At 49.5% G+C, this 22,426-nt stretch overlaps 1 protein-coding gene across 2 annotated transcripts in view; it reads right to left on the minus strand.

The window, feature by feature from the left end:
- LOC134091803 (guanine nucleotide-binding protein G(i) subunit alpha-2-like) overlaps positions 1-22,426 on the minus strand; it is a 91,557-nt gene that overhangs the window by 32,059 nt on the left and 37,072 nt on the right. For both annotated transcript variants that reach the window (XM_062544473.1, XM_062544472.1), the window contains one exon: positions 700-742. In XM_062544473.1, the coding sequence (XP_062400457.1) occupies positions 700-742 (43 nt within the window). The remainder of the gene's footprint in view (positions 1-699; positions 743-22,426) is intronic.

Here is a 22,426-nt window from a genome sequence, read left to right on the forward strand (position 1 = left end):
TAAGCTGATTGCTGACAAATTTGCCACACAATTCGGGAGAAGCAGCGGACAGGAGCGCCACCACAAGCAAGCACTTCTAGCCCAAATTAACATGGCAACGTTGCCTATGACTAAAGTGTCTAAGTAGGCTAGTCCTACTAATATTACATTTGATTGGTAGCATGTTTGTAGCGCGCCAGTTTACCCATCCCCTACATCGAAACAGCTTAGAATCAATCAAAGAATCAGCTGTGTCGGCGTTAGGCTGTAGGCGATTTTCTATAACCATTTTCATTCATTTCAACAATGGTTCATTGAAACGTTGTTTGAATAATTTCGCCAGTCATCACCTTCATTGTAATGATTAAATGAGATTAAGGAGTCGACTATTGACGGATATGCGGTCTTCATCATTTTGAAATGCGGGATGAAACTTTCTGCCACCTGGTGGTTGTTTGGGTACATTGCCTTAGGCTCGAAAAAAATCGGCTTGACGGCCTGCGGGATCTCTTCGGGAGTCCCGCGGGAGAAGGTGCATTCTCAACCCGTACCCACTGTATGTATGTATGTATGTATGTGTGTGTGTGTGTGTGTGTGTGTGTGTGTGTGTGTGTGTGTGTGTGTGTGTGTGTGTGTGTGTGTGTGTGTGTGTGTGTGTGTGTGTGTGTGTGTGTGTGTGTGTGTGTGTGTGTGTGTGTGTGTGTGTGTGTGTTCACTCACTTCATCTGCTTGACGATGGTGCTCTTCCCCGACTCTCCAGCACCTGTAGAGGAGAAACAAAAACACACAAGGTTAAAAATACACGTCAGTCTCCCTGGCCTCCACATGAGGAATGTCCACAGCCAGCCAGCCAGCCAGCCGTGCAGATGCCACCCCCACCCACCCACCCCCCTTCTCTACTCCACATCTGGACTGGAGCCCTCTACAACCCCCCCCCCCCCCCTTCCCTCCCTCAACACTGATCCCAGGGCTGCTGTGAGGCCCCAGACTGCAGCTGGCTCTCCACAGAGTATTCCCAATCTCAGTCAGAGGAGGCTAGGACAGTTTAAACGGCGAAAATACAATAGCCTGGCTAATCACCAGACCAAGCTCAGGTCTTTTAAGTCCGGGGAGTCTGCTCTGTATTTTCTACTGCACAAGAGGTCGTGATCAATGGGTATAGTTAAAGTGACTCCGTACGCATCTGAAGCGTCCTTCAACCAATCAGACCAACGATCCGGGTGTGCCAGGTGGATAAGAACGCTTGCGATTGGCCCCCGTAGAATTGTAACGGAAGCAGGATAGAGAAATGTGAATGTTTCCGGCCTCAACTGCAAGGTGAAATCAAATCGCCAGCAGATCAGGCTGGGTTTACCCAGTCTAAAAAGACAAGTGTTCCACCGACAATCATTTCCAGGGACAACAACGAGTGAAGGTCCTCCAGAAAGGACAAATATGAACAGCCTATACTGAAGAATGTGCTCTGCTTAAGGTTCATACTGCAACCAAACACTCACATGAGCAACATTAGTTCATCTAACAGAGAACTTATACCATGCACGTAACTGCGTGTGCCCCAGCAATTAGCTTCCACTATAATCAATGGAAGTAGCTACCCCAGACGTGATAGCGGCACATACGTCCGGAAAAAAAAAGACCAGTCTTCTTAAATGGATTTTACGCGTCGTGGACGGAACGCTTCAGTTATGCGCCTGCCTGGTGTAGCTTCCCTGTAATGAACACACAGTAGAGGTTCAATGAACGCTAGGTAATGTATTTCCCTGCCGCCCAAGCGTTTCAGTCCGCATCAGTGGAAGATGGATTTTTCTGAAATCAGCAGCTTAAACACAACAGGCCACGGTACGGTCCTCCAGACTGCATTAGTCACATGATGGAGCTGTCAGCACTGGACGGCCGGTGCTTGATAATGGACACGGCACACTGACGGGGACATGATCTCATTATTAGGGGCTTTCGTTTGACACACTACTCCATGTGGCCCAACTAACTCGTCCCCCCTGGGTCCTTCTGCCTGTCAGCTGCGGAACTATATAGCCAGTCTCCTTCAGATAAAGAGACATTCCTCTGCTTCCTGTGTTCCCTTTGAGTGTGCGTGCAAGCACGAACAAGAGTGTGTCTCTGTGTGTGTGTGTGTGTGTGTGTGTGTGTGTGTGTGTGTGTGATAGAAAAGGAAGCAGAGGGGTTATGCTCGGGAGTGCTTGTTTTCATGTGCATGTGACTGTGTGGTTTTACGCAACAAGAGCCTTTTGCTTTAAATCAGTGTACAAACCATATTCGACTGTGTGTGTGTGTGTGTGTGTCTGTCTGTGTCTGTGTATGTTTATGACTAGACAACACACACACACACAGAGCCTGTGGCGCTTTCTGTCTGTAGACTTTATGAGGAGCCCACACTCTTCCTCTGGCGTAGCGACTGCAGGGCGTCCATCATCATTACTGTTTAATAACGGCATCTGAGGGCTTCTACAGACAGGAAGTGAGGCGCGCTCATTGCCCCGTTGTGTATTTACTTCCCATCGCCCATGGCGACGGTGCACACACACACACACACACACACACACACACACACACACACACACACACACACACACACACACACACACACACACACACACACACACACACACACACACACACACACACACACACACACACACACACACACACACACACACACACACACACACACACACACACACACACACACACACACACACACACACACACACACACACACACACACACACACACACAGCAGCACACAACTCATCTGTGATCTGTGATATGCCTCGAGGTGCCAGGTCATCACCTACAGCCACGGAGGCCTGCAGATGGGCCCTGTGTGTGTGTGTGTTTATGTGTGTGTTTTCTTTTTTGTGTGTGTGTGTGTGTCTATGAGTGTCTTGTCAGCCTGTCTGTGTGCGTGTGTGTGCGTGTGTGTCTGTCTGTGTGTGTGCGTGTGTGTGTAAGAAGGAAAAACACAAAGATGGTGTGAGAGACCAACAGAGAGCTCAGCTGTCAAGCTCTACCTGAATGCCTGTCTGGATGTCTGCCGAGGCGCAGTATCAAATGTCAAAATAACAGGCTGTCCAGAGTGCATGCACACACACGCACACGCACACGCACACGCACACAGCACACAGCACACAGCACACAGCACACAGCACACATCACACAGCACACAGCACACTGCTTTTAGCATTTATCCCTTCAAATCATAAAAAGATGCTCTGTGTGTGTGTATGTGTGTGTGTGTGTGTGTGAGTTGGATGGGGAGACTGGACAGATTCTATTATCCCCTGAGGCACTTGAACGATGACCTCTAACAGGTAAGGAAATACGTCAGTGGACAGTCACACCTGCCAAACGTTCCTCTCTCTCCTCCTCACCCTCAAACACACACAAACAGATATCAGAGGGCTGCCAGAGATGATGTGCCAGCACTGCAAATGTGTGTGTGTATGTGTGTCTGTGTGTCTGTGTGTGTCTGTGTGTGTGTGTGTGTGTGTGTGTGTGTGTGTGTGTGTGTGTGTGTGTGTATGTCTGTGTGTCTCTGTGTCTGTGTCTATGAGAATATGACCACCCGTGGCAGTCAACGGTCAACAGGAGGGCACAGTTTGGCATGCCCTCACCCCCCATGTTGAGGAGTGCTGCCTTTCAGCACCCAGGAGTTGCCCACTCATTCCCCTGGCACGGTGCCCAGCACGGCCATGGCACGCGGGCACACATGCTCAGCTGTGAGGCGGGCAGCTCTGTTTCTCTCTCTCAGCACAACTGCCACTGCCAGACACCTCTACACAGCCACACAGACACACACACACACACAGACGCACACAGAAACATACACACACAGATACACAAATACACACATATACACACACAGATACACAGCTGAGGCACTTGCTACTGGTGGACAGACTCAGGAGGAGGTCCAGAGGCTTTGACCTGATGTGTGTCACACTAATTAAGATTACAGCGTGCCCTCGTGCTCTTTGGTCGTTCCGCCTGTCTGAAACACTGACACATGCGAAAAATCAGACCTGCTGCACGTTATTCTCCAAACAACTTTGGGACATTTTGAGTAATGACAGTATGTGGAATAGCTTTTCTTATCAACTCACAATGCTGGAGCTAGAGTATAATGGCCATGCTTTTAAAAATAGATTATTAGTGTGTTGTACAATTAATCATTCAATGTAACTGTGCAGCTAAACGGTCCCGAGGGCTGTGAAATATTTAACAGATAGGCAATGACGGACAGGGGAATTATAAAGGTTTGCTTAATCTGCCGCTATGATGGTGAAATGTGAAAAGCAGAGAGCCTTCCTGACCTCACCCTGCCCTTGAGCCACAGTGTTTATGTTTATATCTTCCAGTTCTGTTTATATTTGCGCTTCCTGGCTATCACAGCAGGTGATGAACCCTGTGACATTTCATTTTGCCAGTGCCGTATCGGGGCGAGAGCCAGGCTCTAAAGTTCAGCTCCAGCAGGCTATCAGGCTCACAGTGACACGGGTACTCCCCGAGCTGCATCACCGGCACCCCCCCCCCCCCCCCCCATCCTGCCGGGTGAAGTCTGTCGTCTTTCTCTCTCTCTCTCTCTCTCTCTCCCGTCATTAGAGAAATGGTGTGTGGGGGAACCACGGAAGTAAACACTAGTGGTCTACACAATGGTGCTCCCCAAGCTGCATCACCTGCTCCCCCACCACCACCACCACCACCCTGCCGGGTGAAGTCTCTCTCTCTCTCTCTCTCTCTCTGTCTCTCTATCTTTCTCTCCCCCTCCATCATTAGAGAGATGGTGTATAGGGGAACCACTGAAGTAAACACTGGTCTACACAATAGTGCCCCACCGAGCTGCATCACCCACCCCACCCCCACCACCACCGCCCATCCTACAGGGTGAAGTCCGTCTTTCCCTCTCTCCGCTTCAGTCCTTAGAGAGATGGTGTACAGTATAGGGGAACCACTGAAGTAAACACTGCTCTACACAATGACTGTTTTACAATGACTCTCTCGGCCTGCTGCAGCACAGCTCCAGACTCCTCCATTACTCCTCAGCAAACAGCACTGACACGGGCACAAGCTCTTATCTGGCCTCCCTCCCTCCCTCCCTGCCTCCCTCTCAATCTCTCTCTCTCCCTCCTTTGCTCTCCCTCCCTCCCTCCCTCTCAATCTCTCTCTCTCTCTCTCCCTCCTTTGCTCTCAGTTTCTCCCTCCCTCCATCCCTCCTTACCTCCCTCTCAATCTCTCTCTCCCTCCCTCCCTCCCTCTCCCCCTCCTTTGCTCTCAGTTTCTCCCTCCCTCCCTCCCTCCTTACCTCCCTCTCTCTCTCTCTCTCTCTCTCTCCCTCCCTCCCTCCTTACCTCCCTACCTCCCTACCTCCAGCTCAATCTCTCTCTCCCTCCCTCCGTCTCTGATGCTCCTGCTGCCTCCGGAGGGTATAGGTGCAGAGGAATAACTCAAACAAATCAACAAATCAGGGAGAGGAATGTTTTCCTGTCTCTCTGACCTGCGCCCCTTCACGCACAAACAGATACTCCTGCACATCAACTCATGCAGACACACACGCATACACAAGCACAAGCACATGCGCTAACAATCTTCTCGCTTTTCTTTTGGTTGCCTGCCGGTGAGAGATTCCACACAATCCCTCAGTGTTCAGCTCAAAGGGGCCCAAGGCAGGATGCTGACAACGGACAGACACACAGACACACAGACACACAGACACACAGACACACAGACACACAGACACACAGACACACAGACACACAGACACACAGACACACAGACACACAGACACACACACACACACACACACACACACACACACACACACACACACACACACACACACACACACACAGCCTCGACCACGTGCCGCTGTTTATATTCATGAGCCAAAAGCCCACACGGGAGGGTATGTGTGTGAGTGTGTGTATGTCTGTCTCTCTCTACCTCTCTCTGTGCGCCTGTGTGTGGTGTGTGTGCTAGTGGAACAGTCCAACGGTTAAAGCAACGCTTGTGAATAAAACATTGCTTCCCTGAGAACAGGGGAAAGAGAGAACTCTGTGCCCTCTGAGTAGAAAGCAGCAGAGAACAGCAGCAGCCTCCAGGAGTCAGCAGGCACACACACACACACACACACACATACACATTACACACACCTCCAGGAGTCAGCAGGTGGCCGACTGGCTTGGCTCGACCACGCTGATAATGCCCAGGGCACGGACAACGGAGAGGAGCTGTTAACCGCAAAATTATCATAACACCCCCCCCCCCCCCCCCCCCCACACACACACACACACACACACACACACACACACACACACACACAAGATAATTGTCTGCTGCTCTAGACCTAATGATGATGCAGGGAGTACTGTACTTTGTGTAGACAACAGGACACATTTGGGTCTGCCATCCCTGCAGGTTATTGGCTGGTTGAGCCCACACGTCTTCCACAGATGAGCCAACGTGTTTCCCTTAATGGGTCTTTGAGCGAGTCGTGATTGCCTTTTGCCGAGGATCTCTTCCCCTCTCACAGCCCTCCACTGAGCCGTGATTACGGCACAATTCACCAATCTGAGCCCCAAAATCACAGCGCCGAGCATCACGGCACCCACTCGCCAAGACCTGCTGGGCACGCACTTCACAATGCAGTCATTATCAGATAAAAGACCCCAAGATTTGTGTGAATGCAAACCATAAAGACAAGGATACACACTTACGACGCACACACACAGACAGACACGGACGGACACACCACACACACACACACCTGTGGAGTGGGATCAACCGAGAACAATCTGCGCTGGTTGATTGGTGTGTGAGTCTGATGGAGTCTGTTGTATTGCTCTGCAGTAGGGCCGTAGCCACTGTGGAGCTCATCCCAGACCCAAGACCGTAGCAGGGCACACACACACACACGCACACACACAGCCCCTACTTCACAGGAGGGCCTGAATATTTCATACCAGTGGGCAGGCGGGGGGCCTGGGCACAGACTCACACAGCTACTGTACACCCTCTCTCTCACACACACACACACACACACACACACAGTCACTCACACACGCAAACACATCCTCTCTCTCGCTCTCATACACTAACATGCACACTGAGTACACACATATACTGCTTTCAATTTGATGCTCGATGCAGTACATAACTTTTTCATGCTTGAACACAAGAACAAAACAAAAGATCTTCTTCCATGTACAAACAAGCCCAGAAATGAAAGTTGACATCTAATTTGGAAAAAACCAAAACACCTTTCGTAAAGGGTAACCATTCATATCTCCTGTGGATTCAACACACGTCTTCTCTTTCCTTCGGATTTCAGCCAAACCAGCCAGCGGTAAAATATAGCCGTCTACCCCCACAGCCATCTTAAAATATATATATGAAAATGAATGGTTTACCCACTTAGCCCACAGGCACGAGTGCTCTTAAAGCGTCCACCACTATCTCTCCTATAGAGTTATGGATTCTCCTGCTCATCTATAGAGGCAACAGATAGCTTGGAGCCACAGTACATCAAAGGCAAGAAACATTATCTTGACAAACAGCTTCTTTATGAGCAACAACAACGAGCGAAAAAAAAGGGAACAGCAGCTCAGCTCCTGGCCAGTGTCTCTGTACTATGTACAGACACAGTGACTGACCTCTCCCTCCCACACACACACACACACACACACACACACACACACACCACTGGTGAGGGGTACACAGGAGCTGGGTCCAGGGCTGAGGCGCTCTTCAGCAGAGAGAGGCGAGAGGCGAGAGGCTGAACAAAAGGAGGAACGTGCCCAGTGGCATGACTGCCTGGATGATACTCATCTAATGGAGTCAGGGTTTATCTGAGAACACCACTCCTTTATCAGGCGGGCCCTTGAGGAGGGACAGAAAGACAGAGAGGAGGGAGAGAGAGGGAGAGAGGGAAAGAGGGAGGGAAGAGAGAGAGAGAGCGAGCAAGCGAGCTTGTCGGAGGGTGCTGGATGCTGTCGACACAGCCAGCTTAGCTAGCTGTGCTGATCGAGCAAAATTCTGATGTCCCATTAAGACTGGAGAGAGAGATCCAGAGAGAGGGACAGAGAGAAAGAGAGAGAAAGAAGGACACAGAGATAGGGAGGGAGGGTACAGGCATGGAAAGAGACTGCTAGTGACAGTAAGGGAAAAGGAAGAGAGTGAGAGAGAGTGTGTATGTGTGTGTGTATGTGTGTGTGTGTGCGTGTGTGTGTGCGAGTGTGTGTGTGTGAGAGAGAGAGAGAGAGAGAGAGAGAGAGAGAGAGAGAGAGAGAGAGAGTGTGTATGTGTGTGTGTATGTGGGAGTGAGAGAGAGAGAGAGAGAGAGAGAGAGAGAGAGAGAGAGAGAGAGAGAGAGACACACACACACACACAAAAGGGGAAATAAAGACACAATGTGTGACGGCAGGAAGCCAAAGAGTGTACCCAGGAGACAGATAATGAGTAAGCTGAGCCGAGAGGAGTGGAGAGAGTGAAGAGAAGAGAAAAGAGGAGAGAGGAAGAGGAGGAAGAGAGGAAGAGGAAAAAGCCCAGCCTGGGCAGCCTGATAAAGCCAGACGAGACGTGAGGCTCAGGGCCCACTGGAGCTCCGCTGGGTCGCTGGGTCTCCACCAGGGGGCCTGTTCCGATTGGTTGGTGTCCTCTCCCATCTTTTACTTGTAATGTTAATCCTGCTGTCTTTTCATCTTGTCTGTGTTTTCACTGTGCTTGAACATCCTGCACAGGGACTACAGGTGCAAATTAGCTATTTAGCTAACCCTGGTATAGAAGCTATTCTGTGCATGGTCCCTGTCAAACAAAACCAATAAACTAAACCATCCTTGGCTCCTTGGCTTTAGGATGCCGTCCTGACGCGTCCAGAAAAAAGAAGCCAAACCCGACATCCTGCAGCTCCGAACAGCACGAGAGCCCTCTGATGACCTCTTACATGCCACTGACTAACAGCCACAAACATGAGGATCAACACGGTCAAATAATGAGCCCGAGTGGCCTATTAGCAGTCATGACTGGGCCTGTGTGCTGCTGATTTGGATGCCCCCCCCCACACACACACGCTCCACAGGGGACACACAGGGAGGACATTGTCCAGTGTGGCTAAAGCAAATGGCCTCCCTTAAAGATGAACTATGGACGTTTTTTAGCTTAATTTACCTTAACTGATCAGCTTCGGGGTCATTGGAATGGTTATTTGACTTATTTCGGGTTGAATGATGGATGTCTTGCTTACCGTTAGCGCCTGTGAGCGAAAAAAAAAACACACTGGCAAGTTTGTGCCACCGGGTCTGTGACGCTGACAAACAGAAAGTCTCCAGCTTCGCGATCATGCTCATGAAAAGGCAGACTGACCGATTGAGTAGTGTTGTAAAGTATACACGCTAAAGCTGTAGGGGAGGCTCTGCAGAGAAAGAAAAAATCGAAAACAACGAGGCAATAGCATAGTTTCTCCCCACAGGGGAAGGGCCAGGTTGCTGGGAGGAGATGAGGGCTCTGAGAGAAAGAGAAGGTGAAGGGTTGAGGTGGAGGTGGAATTAAGGTGGCTGCCTTGAAACGGCTGCAGGTGACGAGAGGACGAAACTGATCCTTTCAACCGACATTGAGGACGAGGCGAGAGAATGATGAGAGGAGACCGTGAGGAAGAGGAAGAGAGAGAGGAAGAGGAAGGACGAGAGCGTGAAGAGGGAGGAGGAAGGAGAAGGGGAAACAAGTCAGTGTGGCTGGTGCCATGCTCTACTTGCGAAGACCCTGGAGATTGGTAGAATGAGACAAGTAAATACCCACTGCCTAGCAACAGACAGGCACCAAGGCCAGCGGAGAGCTGCGGTTCTGACAAATGAAATACCCAACAGCGGGAGAGGATGGAGAGAAGTAGAGAGACGGGGAGGGAGAGAGAGAGAGAGAGCATGAGAGGGAGAGTAAGAAGGAGAGTGAGAGAGGGAGGGAGAGAGAGAGAGTGAGAGAGAGAAAGAGAAAGAGAGGGAGAGAGAGGACAGTCAGGAGCCTCCTCCTGGGTTCACTGGAAGTGATTAGGGAGGGATCAGTTATGTCCTGTGTGGTTGAATGACTGTGGCAGAGAGAAGCCCTTATTGGACGAGGCCCATTAAGCTGATTGGTTAAGAGCGAGACCAATAAATCCTTCAACCAATAAAAAGTCTGGAACTAATAAGGCGCTGCTCATCAGCAAATGCCTTAACTACTGACTTTATTAAACCTCAAAACTTTCAATCAAACTTCAATAAAAAAATAAAGGATTCAAACTTCACCACTGACGCAAACATTACAAGTCAGGGAGTATTGGGAAGTTTTTTTGCTAGACAGCGGGGAGAGTGGGGAAGAAATTGCTTCATTACTCCACAACCACGCTGCATATTCGTCTGACCTGCCTGAAGAGGGTTTGATTAAGGCTAGCAGGCAGAGCCAATAAGCAATAAGGCAGGCAGGCAGAGGGAGGGAGGGAGAGGGGGACAGAGAGAGAGAGAGAAAGAGAAAGAGAGAAAGAAAAAAAGACAGAAAGAGAGACAGAGGGAGGGAGAGGAAGGGAGGAGAGAGAGAGGGACTGAGGTCTCAAAAGGATAGGTAGAGAGGGGGAGAGAGAAAGAGGGACATAGAGAGAGAAAATAATAGGCAAAGGGAGAAAAGGAGTGAGTGCAGAACAAACAAGGAGAGAGGAGCACAGCAGAGCAGCAAGGGAGGGAAATCGGCCAGGAATCGCCATGTGTGTGACAGCCTGTGTCTAGCCCATGTGTGGCATGTGTTATGTGTGTGAGTGTGTGTGTTTGTGAGTGTGTGTGAGAGAGAGAGAGAGTGTAATGGCGAAGGCAGGTGCGGTGGCTCACAAAAGACAGACTCTCGCCAGACTCCCCTCAGCAGTGGATCGGAGCGTCCCAAATCTCCCGGCCAAGCAGGAGCAGGTCTCCAGAGCCTGTGTGTCTGATCTCACCGCATCTAATCGCGGGAGAAAATCAGCGCTGAAAAGGCCCTCTCACGGGAGCGAGGGAAAGACTCGGGAGGCCGCCCCGGCCCACGCATCAAGGACACTGTAGCCGCCACATCCACCCCCGGCCTCATATCTCCACACGGGGAGAAGATAATACATCTCTCTCCATAGCACATGTACTGTAGCAGGAGCGATAAACGAAACCAGGGTAATGCACTACCACCACTGGCTTCACATCTCCACACAGAGAGAAGAAGATAATACATCTCTCTCCACAACACATGCACTGTAGCTGGAGCGATAAACAAAACCAGTGTAATGCACTACTACCACTGGCTTCTCGATCGCTCTCGGGCCTCCGTATTAAGTTCTGGATCTTGGGAGAAATGTCGACAGGCGCTGGCTGGCGCTGCTTCAACAAGTAACGGGAGACAAATTGGTCTCCCAGGAGAGAGGGCAAATAGCGACGCCGTCTCTGACCCTGTGGGAGAATCCGTCTCTCGCTAATTAAACTCTTAACTATTAAATAAGCCAAATCAGAGACAGGAGCATGACCGTGCTTGTTATCGCTCCCGAAGCGCATGGTGTGGTGGGTATTGATTATTTAATTTAATGAGCGAGGCTGAGGATAAAATTATTCCCAAGTGGATCTGAGGATAATTTAGAAGCGACAAAGACAACAAGACGGGGCGTCCTTGCTTTGGAAGGTGATAGATTGAAAAATTAGTTTTCCTCCATACTGTGACATGGTCATCATTCAAAAGACGTAACCGTCTAAATGAAGTGGCGGAACTCACATTCTCATTCTCACTCTCTCCTCCGAAGAACGAACATTTGCACTACACTGACAATCTGATCCGACAGAAGACCTACTGCATGTTTTGGCCTGTCTAGATTGCTCTGGGGGGTCTGTGTGGCCCAAGTCCGGTCCTGGTCCGGTCCACATCCGGCCCAGCCTCTGTATCTCAATGAGCTTGGGCACGCATTCATCTTCATTTTTATTTATACATAAAGCAGGGGATAATCCCTGAACACAAAAACAGGGATTCATGGGAGTGGGAATTCCAGCTGAACCAGTTCGCAGCTGTTTCACAACTCAATCACTCCATCTGACACAACATGTTCTCGGGACATCTCCCGTGTTATAAGTACTGGTATGGGTGGCAAGAGATTTGGCAAAGACTCGGAGTCTGAGCCGGGCTGGAACGTCTTGACTTGACTTCCGTTGTTAAAAATGCAGCATCGGAGTTGCACCAAAAGACCCGATGCCATTTCATGTTGACAAGACGAACCATTACCGAATACTAATCAGCCTTTCAGTATCTTACTTCCGATAATGAGGGGTTGACGCAGGCCGTGAGATAAACATGAGATGAGTCGTGCTAGTTAGTTGGAGCGGGATGTAATTTCCAGCTGGATGGTGCTTGATGCATTTTTGATGAGATCTCTGTGTGTGTGTGTGTGTGTGTGTGTGTGTGTGTGTGTGGGGCATAACCACAGTCCGTGGGCACGGGGCACAACTGGGACGGAGAGCGCGCAGCTGTGCACACGAGACTAGAGCGTTCATCCTCGGAGACGTCTGTTGGGCCGTCGGAGAGAGAAGTGCAACGGTAAATAAGAGAGAGCAAGGGAGATCTCCAGAGCTGTGAAGGCAGTGATTAACCACGCCGCCGCAGCAGCAGCAGAGAGACGTTAGTTAACATGAGTGACAAGTCTGCCCTCCATCTAAGAGCAGGGCGGCAGAGGAGAGCAAGCAGGGAGCGATAGAGGAAGAAGGCAGAGATAATGAGAGTAGAGAGAGAGAGAGAGAGAGAGAGAGAGAGAGAGAGAGAGAGAGAGAGAGAGTGAGAGAGAGAAAGAGAGAGACTGATCGTTGGTGGTCGAGGACTCCAGGATTTCGTTGATGGCAGAGTCCATTCATTCCCCCATGAGACAGGATGATTCATTGGATTCCAGACCAGCATTTGTCTTGAGCTACCACAATCTCTGCTCCAGTCTGCAGACAAGCTGCTGACAAACTAACTTATAATTACACAGAGGACGCCAAGGCCCACTTCACAGGCGTCCAGATGGCACGAAAAACTGCTGAAAAGCAGCATGATATACGGACTCTTCTGTCAAACGCTTTCAAAATGCCAATTTACAGAGTGGGCATTACGTAACGTAAGCACTCAAGTCTTAACAGAGCGGGAGGTATTATAAATCTAGGGGGTGGAGTGGGGTCACAGTCACAGTGTGTGTGTGTGTGTGTGTACGTACGTACGTGAGTGTGTGTGTGTGTGTACGTGAGTGTGTGTACGTGAGTGTGTGTGTGTGTGTGTGTGTGTGTGTGTTTCTGACCCACTCCACTAGCCTGCTCCAATTATTTCCCCCGCCTATTGATTGTGTTTCTTCACAGCTCTCGCATGTCCCTAAGCACGCTAAGAGGAAGGAGGAAATAAACAGCGTCTAAACATCCTCTGGCTCATTGTGGGGCACAGCAGCGCAGGCGGCGGCGGTGGCGCACATTGTGTGCTGTTGTGTTGTTGTGGGGGATTCTGGCTGCCGTGACGTCTCCTCACTTCCTCTTCCTGCTATGAAGGAATGCGCTGTCACACTGCCACAGGACGCCGGGAGGAGAAGTGCACAGCTCAACTCCTCTGGCCTTTGCCATCTGTAGGCTGCGTGGGTGGATGGGTGGATGGATGGATGGATGGATGGATGGATGGATGGATGGATGGATGGATGGGTGGGTGGGTGGGTGGGTGGATGGATGGATGGATGGATGGATGGATGGATGGATGGATGGATGGATGGATTCAGTGACATTCATGTGAGTCTGTTCATTTATTTAACACTTGATCAGGGTCAAAAATAACAACTAATTGTTATTGCTTTGATGATACTGAAGTACAATACAGTACCGCAACAAAGAAAGAAAGAAAGAAAGAAAGGCAACCAGGGAAGAAGACAGAAAGAAAGGAATCCCAAATGTGTGCCAGACAAAAGAGAGGAGAGAAGGCAGACAGAGAGAGGGAAAGATGTCTCATCCCATTCAGCACATGTGGTTTCTGGGACACCGTGCCCTCTGTTTACGGTTACTGAAGACAACAGAACACAATCACATCAGCATGTAGCGAGCTACTTCACAGTCACCGCGGCACTGTGGCCCTGCCCGCTCACACTCATCCGTTCCTGGCAGCCCTTGGCCCTCGCTCCATGTTATGGAAAGAAAGACAGGTGCATCAAAACAGCAACAACAACAACGTGCACCCAGTCTGATTCCAATGACCACAGGCCCGCTGTCCCCGACAGCCTTGATCAGCCAATGCATTAAACAACAAAATGGAAATCTCTCTCTGTAAGTCCCTATTGAGAAACCCAGCTATTCCATCTGCATGAATAGTTGATGGGAGTCGGTCCTTGGGCCTTGAGCTACTGTCCGCCTCAGGGAGGGAGGAGGGCGGATTGGTCAGGCAGGGCTCAGGGCCCCCTTTCAGACGCTCGTCTGGATCTGTCGGCATGGCGGCGGCGAGCCGGCGACAGATGCGACGGGCTCAGCTGGGGAAAGAGGCTCGCACCTAGGGGTGGCTCAAGCGTAGAACCGACAGGCAGCTGTCATTTTCACAGAAAGAGAGGAAGAGAGGAAGAGAGAGAGAGAGAGAAGCATGCGTCTTCTTCTCCTGGCGACCGCATCCATCACGAGATTGCTCCTGCCACCGCAGGAACGCGATGCTCTTGCCCACCTGGCTCATCACGACACAGTGGAGCGGAGAGCAGAGGAAGAGGTAGAGGTGATTAAACAAGCCACGCTTATTTCTACAGCATATTTCCTAGCGACCCATTACTTTCCCTAAGAAAATGACTAATCCCTATGGTCAATGTATTCCATACACTGGACTATTTGAACTTTGACAGTAAAAATGACCTTACTGTACTGTTAACTGACCCTAGGCAGATGGGTCAGGCCCTTGACTCGTGGATCTATCCGAGGTTTCTTCCTATATGCATCTCCAATTCTAGGGAGTTTTTCCTTGTCCCTGTTACTCATGGGCCCTCTCTGAATGTACACACACACACACACACACACACACACACACACACACACACACACACACACACACACACACACACACACACACACACACACACACACACACACACACACACACACACACACACACACACACACACACACACACACACACACACACACACACACACACACACACAATCTCTGCAGCTCCTACAATTGGGAATAAGTACAAGCACAGACAGACACACACACACAACATACATGCATGCTAAAGCCTCAATGCTCTGAACATTCACTATAAGCATTTACACATTTTCTCTCGCTCTCACTCACACACACACACAGAAAAATGTGTAAGACTCCAAGGCAATGTGAGGATTACGTGGTGATCAGCGAACAGACAAGACTGCATTAATGAGAGAGACGGAGTGTGAGAGAGAGACTGAGCGTGTGTGTGTGTCTCCCACTCTCTCCTCATATTCAGATGCATGGAGTACAACACCTCTAAAAATTGCTGAGTTTCACTCCCCACCCAGACTGAAGAAAGGAGTGTGAGAGGGACTGTGTGTGTGTGTGTGTGTGTGTGTGTGTGTCTCCCACTCTACTCATATTCAGAGAAGGAAGGAGTGAGGGTGAGGAGGGAGAAAGAGAGATAAAGGAGGGGAGGATGAAACAGAAAAAGAGACAAAAAAGAAAGAGTGAGAACCTAGTAAAAATCCTCCGATACATTTCAGAGAGATGAGACACCTCTCAGCTGTTAGATGGATGGTTGTAAAGCACACTCTCGCTCACACACATACCTCTACAGTGTGTGTGTGTGTGTGTGTAAGGTAATGTTTTATGACACTGGGAGCTTCACCCAAAGGTGAGGGCCATTTGGGGAGATGTGATCAAATCTGAGCTGTGATGTGACCTGGGGCCTGATACCACTCACTATACACTCTCTCTCTCTCTCTCTTTCTTTCTCTCTCTCTCTCCAGTGCATCACTCACTATACTCTTCCTCACGTCTCATCTGTCTTTTTCTCAATTGATTCCATTGTCTTTGTCTTTCTCAGCTTCTCTCTTTCACACTCGCTCCCTCGTTCACCCTGAACAACCTGAGGTCCTAATCAAATAATATGCTCTAAAGGCACTCTTAGTCTTTTCCCTTAAAAAGCAGATTACGAGAAAGAGAGGAGAATGAGAGAGAGAGAGAGAGAGAGAGAGAGAGACAGAGAGAGAGAGAGAATCAGAGAGTGACTGAAAACAGAGGGAGATGAGGGGGATCAAGCCCTGGCCTCTGCCTCTGCAAAGCTAAGTTCAGGCTGCTCTTTAAATCGTCTTTTTGAGCCTGGGATTAAGCTCAGAGGACTTATGCAAGTCAGGATTCTTCAGAATGAAAGTGGCTGAAGCCCTACAGTACGCTCCTAGTTTCAGAAGTTCAAGCGTGTTGAATGTCACACTGATCCACAAGAATGAACGACCTCTGACCTTCTGATTCCGAACACATGGCGAAACACACACGGGTGCTTACTGGAGCTGCTCCTCTCATTATGACACAATGTGCTTCTCCAGTTACAACAGGGCAAAGGAGGATGTGAGCCAAGGTGCAGCTAACAGTCAAATGCATAAAACACCTGCCTTCCTGCCGTGTGTGTGTGTGTGTGTGTGTGTGTGTGTGAGTGAGAGTGAGAGAGAGAGCGAGAGAGAGAAAATTAATGTGTGCGTGTGTGTGTGTGTGTGTGTAAGTGCCAGAGAGAATGAATGAATGGATGCATGCGTGTGTGTGTGTGTGTGTGTGTGTGTGTGTGAGTGAGTGTGTGTGAGTGTATAAAAGTGAGCGTGCGAGGGAGAGAGAGAAAGAATGAATGTGTGTGTTTTAATGTGAGTACTGCCAGACGGGGACAGGAAGAGTGGAACACTATGCTGTCCTTGGAATGCTGGGCAATCAGTGTGGACAATGGAAGAAGTTCCATTGTCCAACTTCCAATTACAGTACCCTGCATGAAATACTCCACACACACACACACACACACACACACACCTTCTGAATCCACAGCTGGAGTACAATGGAAGAGAAATATCAGGAGTTCTGGAAGGCATCAGCGTTAGTGTGTGTGTAAGAATTGATTCATGTCTGTAATCCTAACACACACAGACGAACACAAACTTGGCACACTGCCCATATGATCTCCACAGCTGTTGCAGCTCAACACATTCGTCCAATTTGTTTACGTGAAGCGTGTGACATTGGTCCCTCTCGGAGGTGCATCTGTAGCTTGGCTAGTAGAGCAGCAAAGGGTTAACACCACCAAGCTTAACTGATGGAGCAAAGCACTAACAACAGCAACAGGCTCAGAGAGCACAAATTCTGATGCAGGAATAAATGTATAATTTAATTTATTTATCTATCTATTTACATACACACACACACACACACACACACACACATATATGTACTGTTCTCTAAGTAACATTACCATCTGTTAAAGGAATGTCTCCATATAAAATGCCTGACCCAAAGGCTGTGTCAAGATCTGGCCCCCCGACAGAGATCGTTCACTGGTGCACAAGGAGACACAGGAGGACAGACGGATAGCGTGTATAATTGATGGCGACAAAATGTTGAGCTGAAACAGTCCCGTCAAACCTGATACCTGCTATTCACTTGCATAGGATGACTTTCTCTCCTGAACAACAACAACACCAACGACAACAACAACAATGAAATCTTCATCAGGCTCTCTGAGGCAACTATAGGTGTGCCTAACAGATGTGGAAAAAAACAAACAAACAAACAAAAAAAACACACACAATGCTTCTTTTTTTTTAAACGCTGAATGCTATTACATGAAGTAGGTCAGCTGTTTGACGTCATCGGAAGCGACACATAAAGCTGCCGCCTCGTGGGGACTCTAATCAGCTCTCGTCTCCGCGACTCTATGAATGTAAATGAGCAGACACAGAAACACTTCAGATGTACGCATTTGCACACGCCATACATTCCGCCGCCCCCGGGGTGCTTCCTGATGGCACGTTTGCGTTTCCATTTCGCTTCCATTCAATTAGCGCGCGCGCTTATCGCACGCCTCGTGCAGCACAGACGTATACATTTCATTTGGATGGTACGTGTGCCGAGTGAATATCAGCGAGTCGGTGTGCAGAGTGAGCAAAGGTGCTTAGAACATCAAGTCGAGGGAGCTGCATCTGAGACTCATAACCACGTGTGACGTGCAAGGCTGCAAGGCACAGTATCTCAGCACTGAAATGGAAGTGTGATTAAAAACAGCTCTCTGGACATTGGGTCAATGAGAGGCCATTCTAAGTGTGTGTGTGTGTGTGTGTGTGTGTGTGTGTGTGTGTGTGTGTGTGCGTGTGTGTGTGCGTGTGTACTTGTATGCGTGTATGTTTCTGTGTGTGTTTTGAGAGGCCAGTGACTTCATCATGGGGTAATCCGCACATCCATCTGTTTAATCAGGAAGTGGCCATTGAGGTCAGAAAGCCCCTGTACCACCACTGGCTATTTAGGAGGGGCTGAGGCTCTGGGGGCCTGTGTGATATGGTCAAGCCATCAGGGACCAGATCGGACACGGCAAAGAGCCCCCCCTGCCCTAAGCCCTCAACATCCAATGAGTTGAAAAGTGGAACATATAATATGCATGCAGGGCGCAGAAGAAGGGCTTCAGACTGTTTTGATACATTCCACAACAACACACGCACACATGCACGAACACACGCGCGCACACACACACACACACACACACACACACACACACACACGTGAATTGAGGTTCAGGTGCCGCAGGCGAACATGCCCGCAGGCGTGTGAGGCCTTCCTGTCACCTCCGTGGCATTGTTCTACCTCAGGAAACCCGCGTCTGTGTCCGTCCGTGGCCAAATATAGAGAAACGAGGAGAGCTCGCGAAACCACGCTCTGGCCGTCGGGTATCTGGGTCACGACCTCCCCAAACAGGAAAGCCTCTCTCGTTTATAGAGTTAGAAATTAGGCAAAAAAAGGGTCAACTGAACCGACTGTTTCCTGAAATACCAGCCTACAGCACCTTAACGAGGAGGACGCGCCCGTTTAAAAGTGGCACTTCCACAGCAGTGATGTACACACTTCCACAGAGCACTTGTGATCACCAAGCAGAGCCCAATTCAACCCAACACAGCCAAGCCAAATGCACCCCACCACCACCACCACCACCAGCACCAGCACCTCCTACTGTAACACCCTGCCAACCATTTATTCCAATCAGGGTCACTCGAAATGAGTACACAATGTCTAATCTGATAAAACAAGAACAAGAACAACAAGAACAACAACAACAACAACATCATCATCATCCTCCCACCTCTCCTCCTCCTCCTCCTCCTCCTCCTTTCCTCTCCTCTACCCTCCCAGATCGGAGAGAGCGGAGCGTGGAAATGCTCCAGCCCTGCATTATACATACGTCCATTAGTGTGCTTACTTCCTGCCCCATGTCACACTCAAGGATGAATTATTGATGACGCGGGAGGCAAACAGTGGATGTGGGGGGGGATTGGGGAGGGGGGGGGGGTCATCTTTGTCAGGTTAGTAACAAGCGAGCAAGTAAGCGGAGAGAATGGGTAACTGGTAGATTATCATTACAGGAAGAGATTGGATGAAGTTGTGTGATTGTCTGAGTCTCTGAGTGCATGTGCGTGCGTGCGTCCGTGCGTGTGTTTGGAGTTGAGGGGGTATTGGTGAGTGACATGATCAGATCATTATCATCACGTTCTAGTGTGTACAGAGTGTTTTTTTTAATTACATTGGGCTGAGACTGGCATAACGAGTTAGCAAAGTATAGGTCAGGGGAAAAGGTCTAAGTGACATCCCAGAAAAATCCATTCCTGTTGCCTGCCATTTATTCCTTTGACCACAGCAAAACCAATTACAGTGGCCTTTGCTATGATGTGGACACAGCCTGTTAAAAGTTAAAAGGCTGACCAGTCCGCATAGACTGGGTGTGTGTGGAACGGTGCATCTGCTCTAAGGACACACACACAGACACACACAGACACACATACAGACACACAGACACACACAGACACACACAGACACACACAGACACACACACAGGGTCTGGAGGTAATTAATCTAACCTGAAAGGCCATCGATCAAAGCCGAGGGTGCCAAGGCTGTCTCTGGACTGGACCAGACACAGGATTCACGGGACACTCCTGCCACCAACACAAACTTTCCAAGTCTTCAAGTCTGGCAGGAGGAAAGCCAACGCCAGGAACAAACTCCCAGACCCACCCAGCTGTCCAGATTCACTTTCATTGTGAAGAGAAGCGATCACGTGACTGTCCATCACTATAGTTAGACCAGGACAGAAATTGGAACCTAGAATTTCATTTTCAAAGGCAGGAAACACACCACGCATCACCAGTGTTGTAATGCTCACTTTCATCTCGTCTTCAAAGCAGGAGATATTAATAAGACATCGTCCTCAATATTCTCACCCTCACCCGAGACTCTCAGAGGGCTTCTAGAGAGGCAGAGGGAGAGGAGGAGAGAGAGAGAGAGAGAGAGAGAGAGAGAGAGAGAGAACGTGCTAAAGAAAGCAAGAATGGAAAATAAGAAAAAGAAAAAAGATCAACTTCTTTACTTCTGCACATCCCTCAGCACACAGAGCCACAGTGAGCATGTTTGCTGTTGCTGGAGGGTTTTGTGGGTAAGATTGGCAAAGCAAACACAACAAATCCTTTTTCCTTTCTCACTTGAATCCCTGGGGATAGAACATCACAAACACACACACACACACACACACACGCACACGTGTTTTTCGAACCCATTTCAGGAAACACCTTTAACGCTCAGGCAGCGAATCTGGCCTTGAAAAATCACACACATCTCCCGAGTTGTCAGGACATAACTGCAGACACCAGGTGGGTTGTTTTGTGTGTGTGTGTGTGTGTGTGTGTGTGTGTCTTGTGCGTCACTTGTCACACGGTGCTGTCGGCGGCCTGGCTCATCAGACAGCTGCAGCCTGCTATTTAGTCCCACATGTGGCGGTTCAAACACAAAACCAGCACATCGATCCTTTCTCCCCATTGATTTTAGGCGGGGCCGTTTTGGGGCATATTGATTTTTAGTTGGGTCTCTTTTCAAGAGACGTCCACTGAAAACGTGTGTGTGTGTGTACCGTACACAGGACCTGGGAGGGTGGGGCTGGCGTGCTGGTTCTGTGTCTCGACTGATGGGGCACCGGGACCGGGACGAGGTTAACCGACCACCTGCACTACTCTGCAATCCTCTTGTGCGATGTGCGCTTTGCAAGAGGTGTGTGTGTGTGTGTGTGTGTGTGTGTGTGGCGCTCTGTTGAGGCCACCTGCTGGGAGCAGGTCACCAGGGAGAGTGGCGGGGGAGGCCGGGGAGTTGTTTGGGTGTCTAGTGCACTGGACCATATAAACTAGCATTAGCGACGGCCAGGGACCACATTAGCGCCCAGTAATGATTAGATAAAAGGACACAGCGACGGATGTGTCTGAGTCATTTCGCGTCTAAAAGGAGAAGCTGTTGAGGGGTGCTGCTTTGGACACACGGGTACACACAGACACACACAACCACACACACACATACACAGACACACACACATACACAGACACATACACACACAGACACAGACTTAGACAGGAAGCCTGATGCACATCACATGACATTGGGATCACTGAGCATGATGAAGCAAAAACATGACCACTGTTGAAAAATTCGAGCAATTCTGGCTTGCTTCCAGGGACATGGTGCAATGATATTGAACTGTTTATGTTACAAAGTCATGCATTAGCTTGAGATTTATAGGACGCCTGAGGCAACAAAGCTAAACAAAACAACAGCAACAACAAAAAAAACAATTCAATCAACAGTACTGATAGTGCACAAATAAATTGTAAGCTGTGGTAGATGCTGTTTTATTTCCTTCCAGAATACAGAGTAAGCACACAAGTGTACAATTGGAGAATTTCTCTTGAACGAGAGCCCCGAGGAAAACCTTAGTGGGACCAAGGAGCAGCCATAAAATAGACAGAAGTGTGAGTAAACACTACACACACACACACTCTGAAAACCCTGCAAGAGAACAGAAATTCAGACAAATCACACCGTCTCCGTTTTCACACAGCATGAGTCACGCTTCTATACGTCAGCCCTGGTGCAGTGCTCACACAGGTGTACTGTATTGGCCAACCACGCTACGCCTACCCCCCCTACCCCCCCAACCCCCCCCCCCCCCCCACACACACACACACACCCGACTCAGAGCATCTCAACTCTCCGCCGTCAATCAATACTTCATCCCAGTCATTCCAGTTTCCCTTAATCTGCCGGGTCCTATTTGGTCCCTTTAATCTGTCTGGGTGACGAGATGACAGGTGGCTTTCGAGCAACTTTTCTCTGATGTTGGGGGGTGGTGGTGGGGTGTGTGTGTGTGTGTGTGTGTGTGTGTGTGTGTGTGTGTGTGT

Source organism: Sardina pilchardus, chromosome 9 (genome assembly GCF_963854185.1).
Source record: "Sardina pilchardus chromosome 9, fSarPil1.1, whole genome shotgun sequence".
In the NCBI taxonomy this organism is placed as follows: Eukaryota; Metazoa; Chordata; class Actinopteri; order Clupeiformes; family Clupeidae; genus Sardina; species Sardina pilchardus.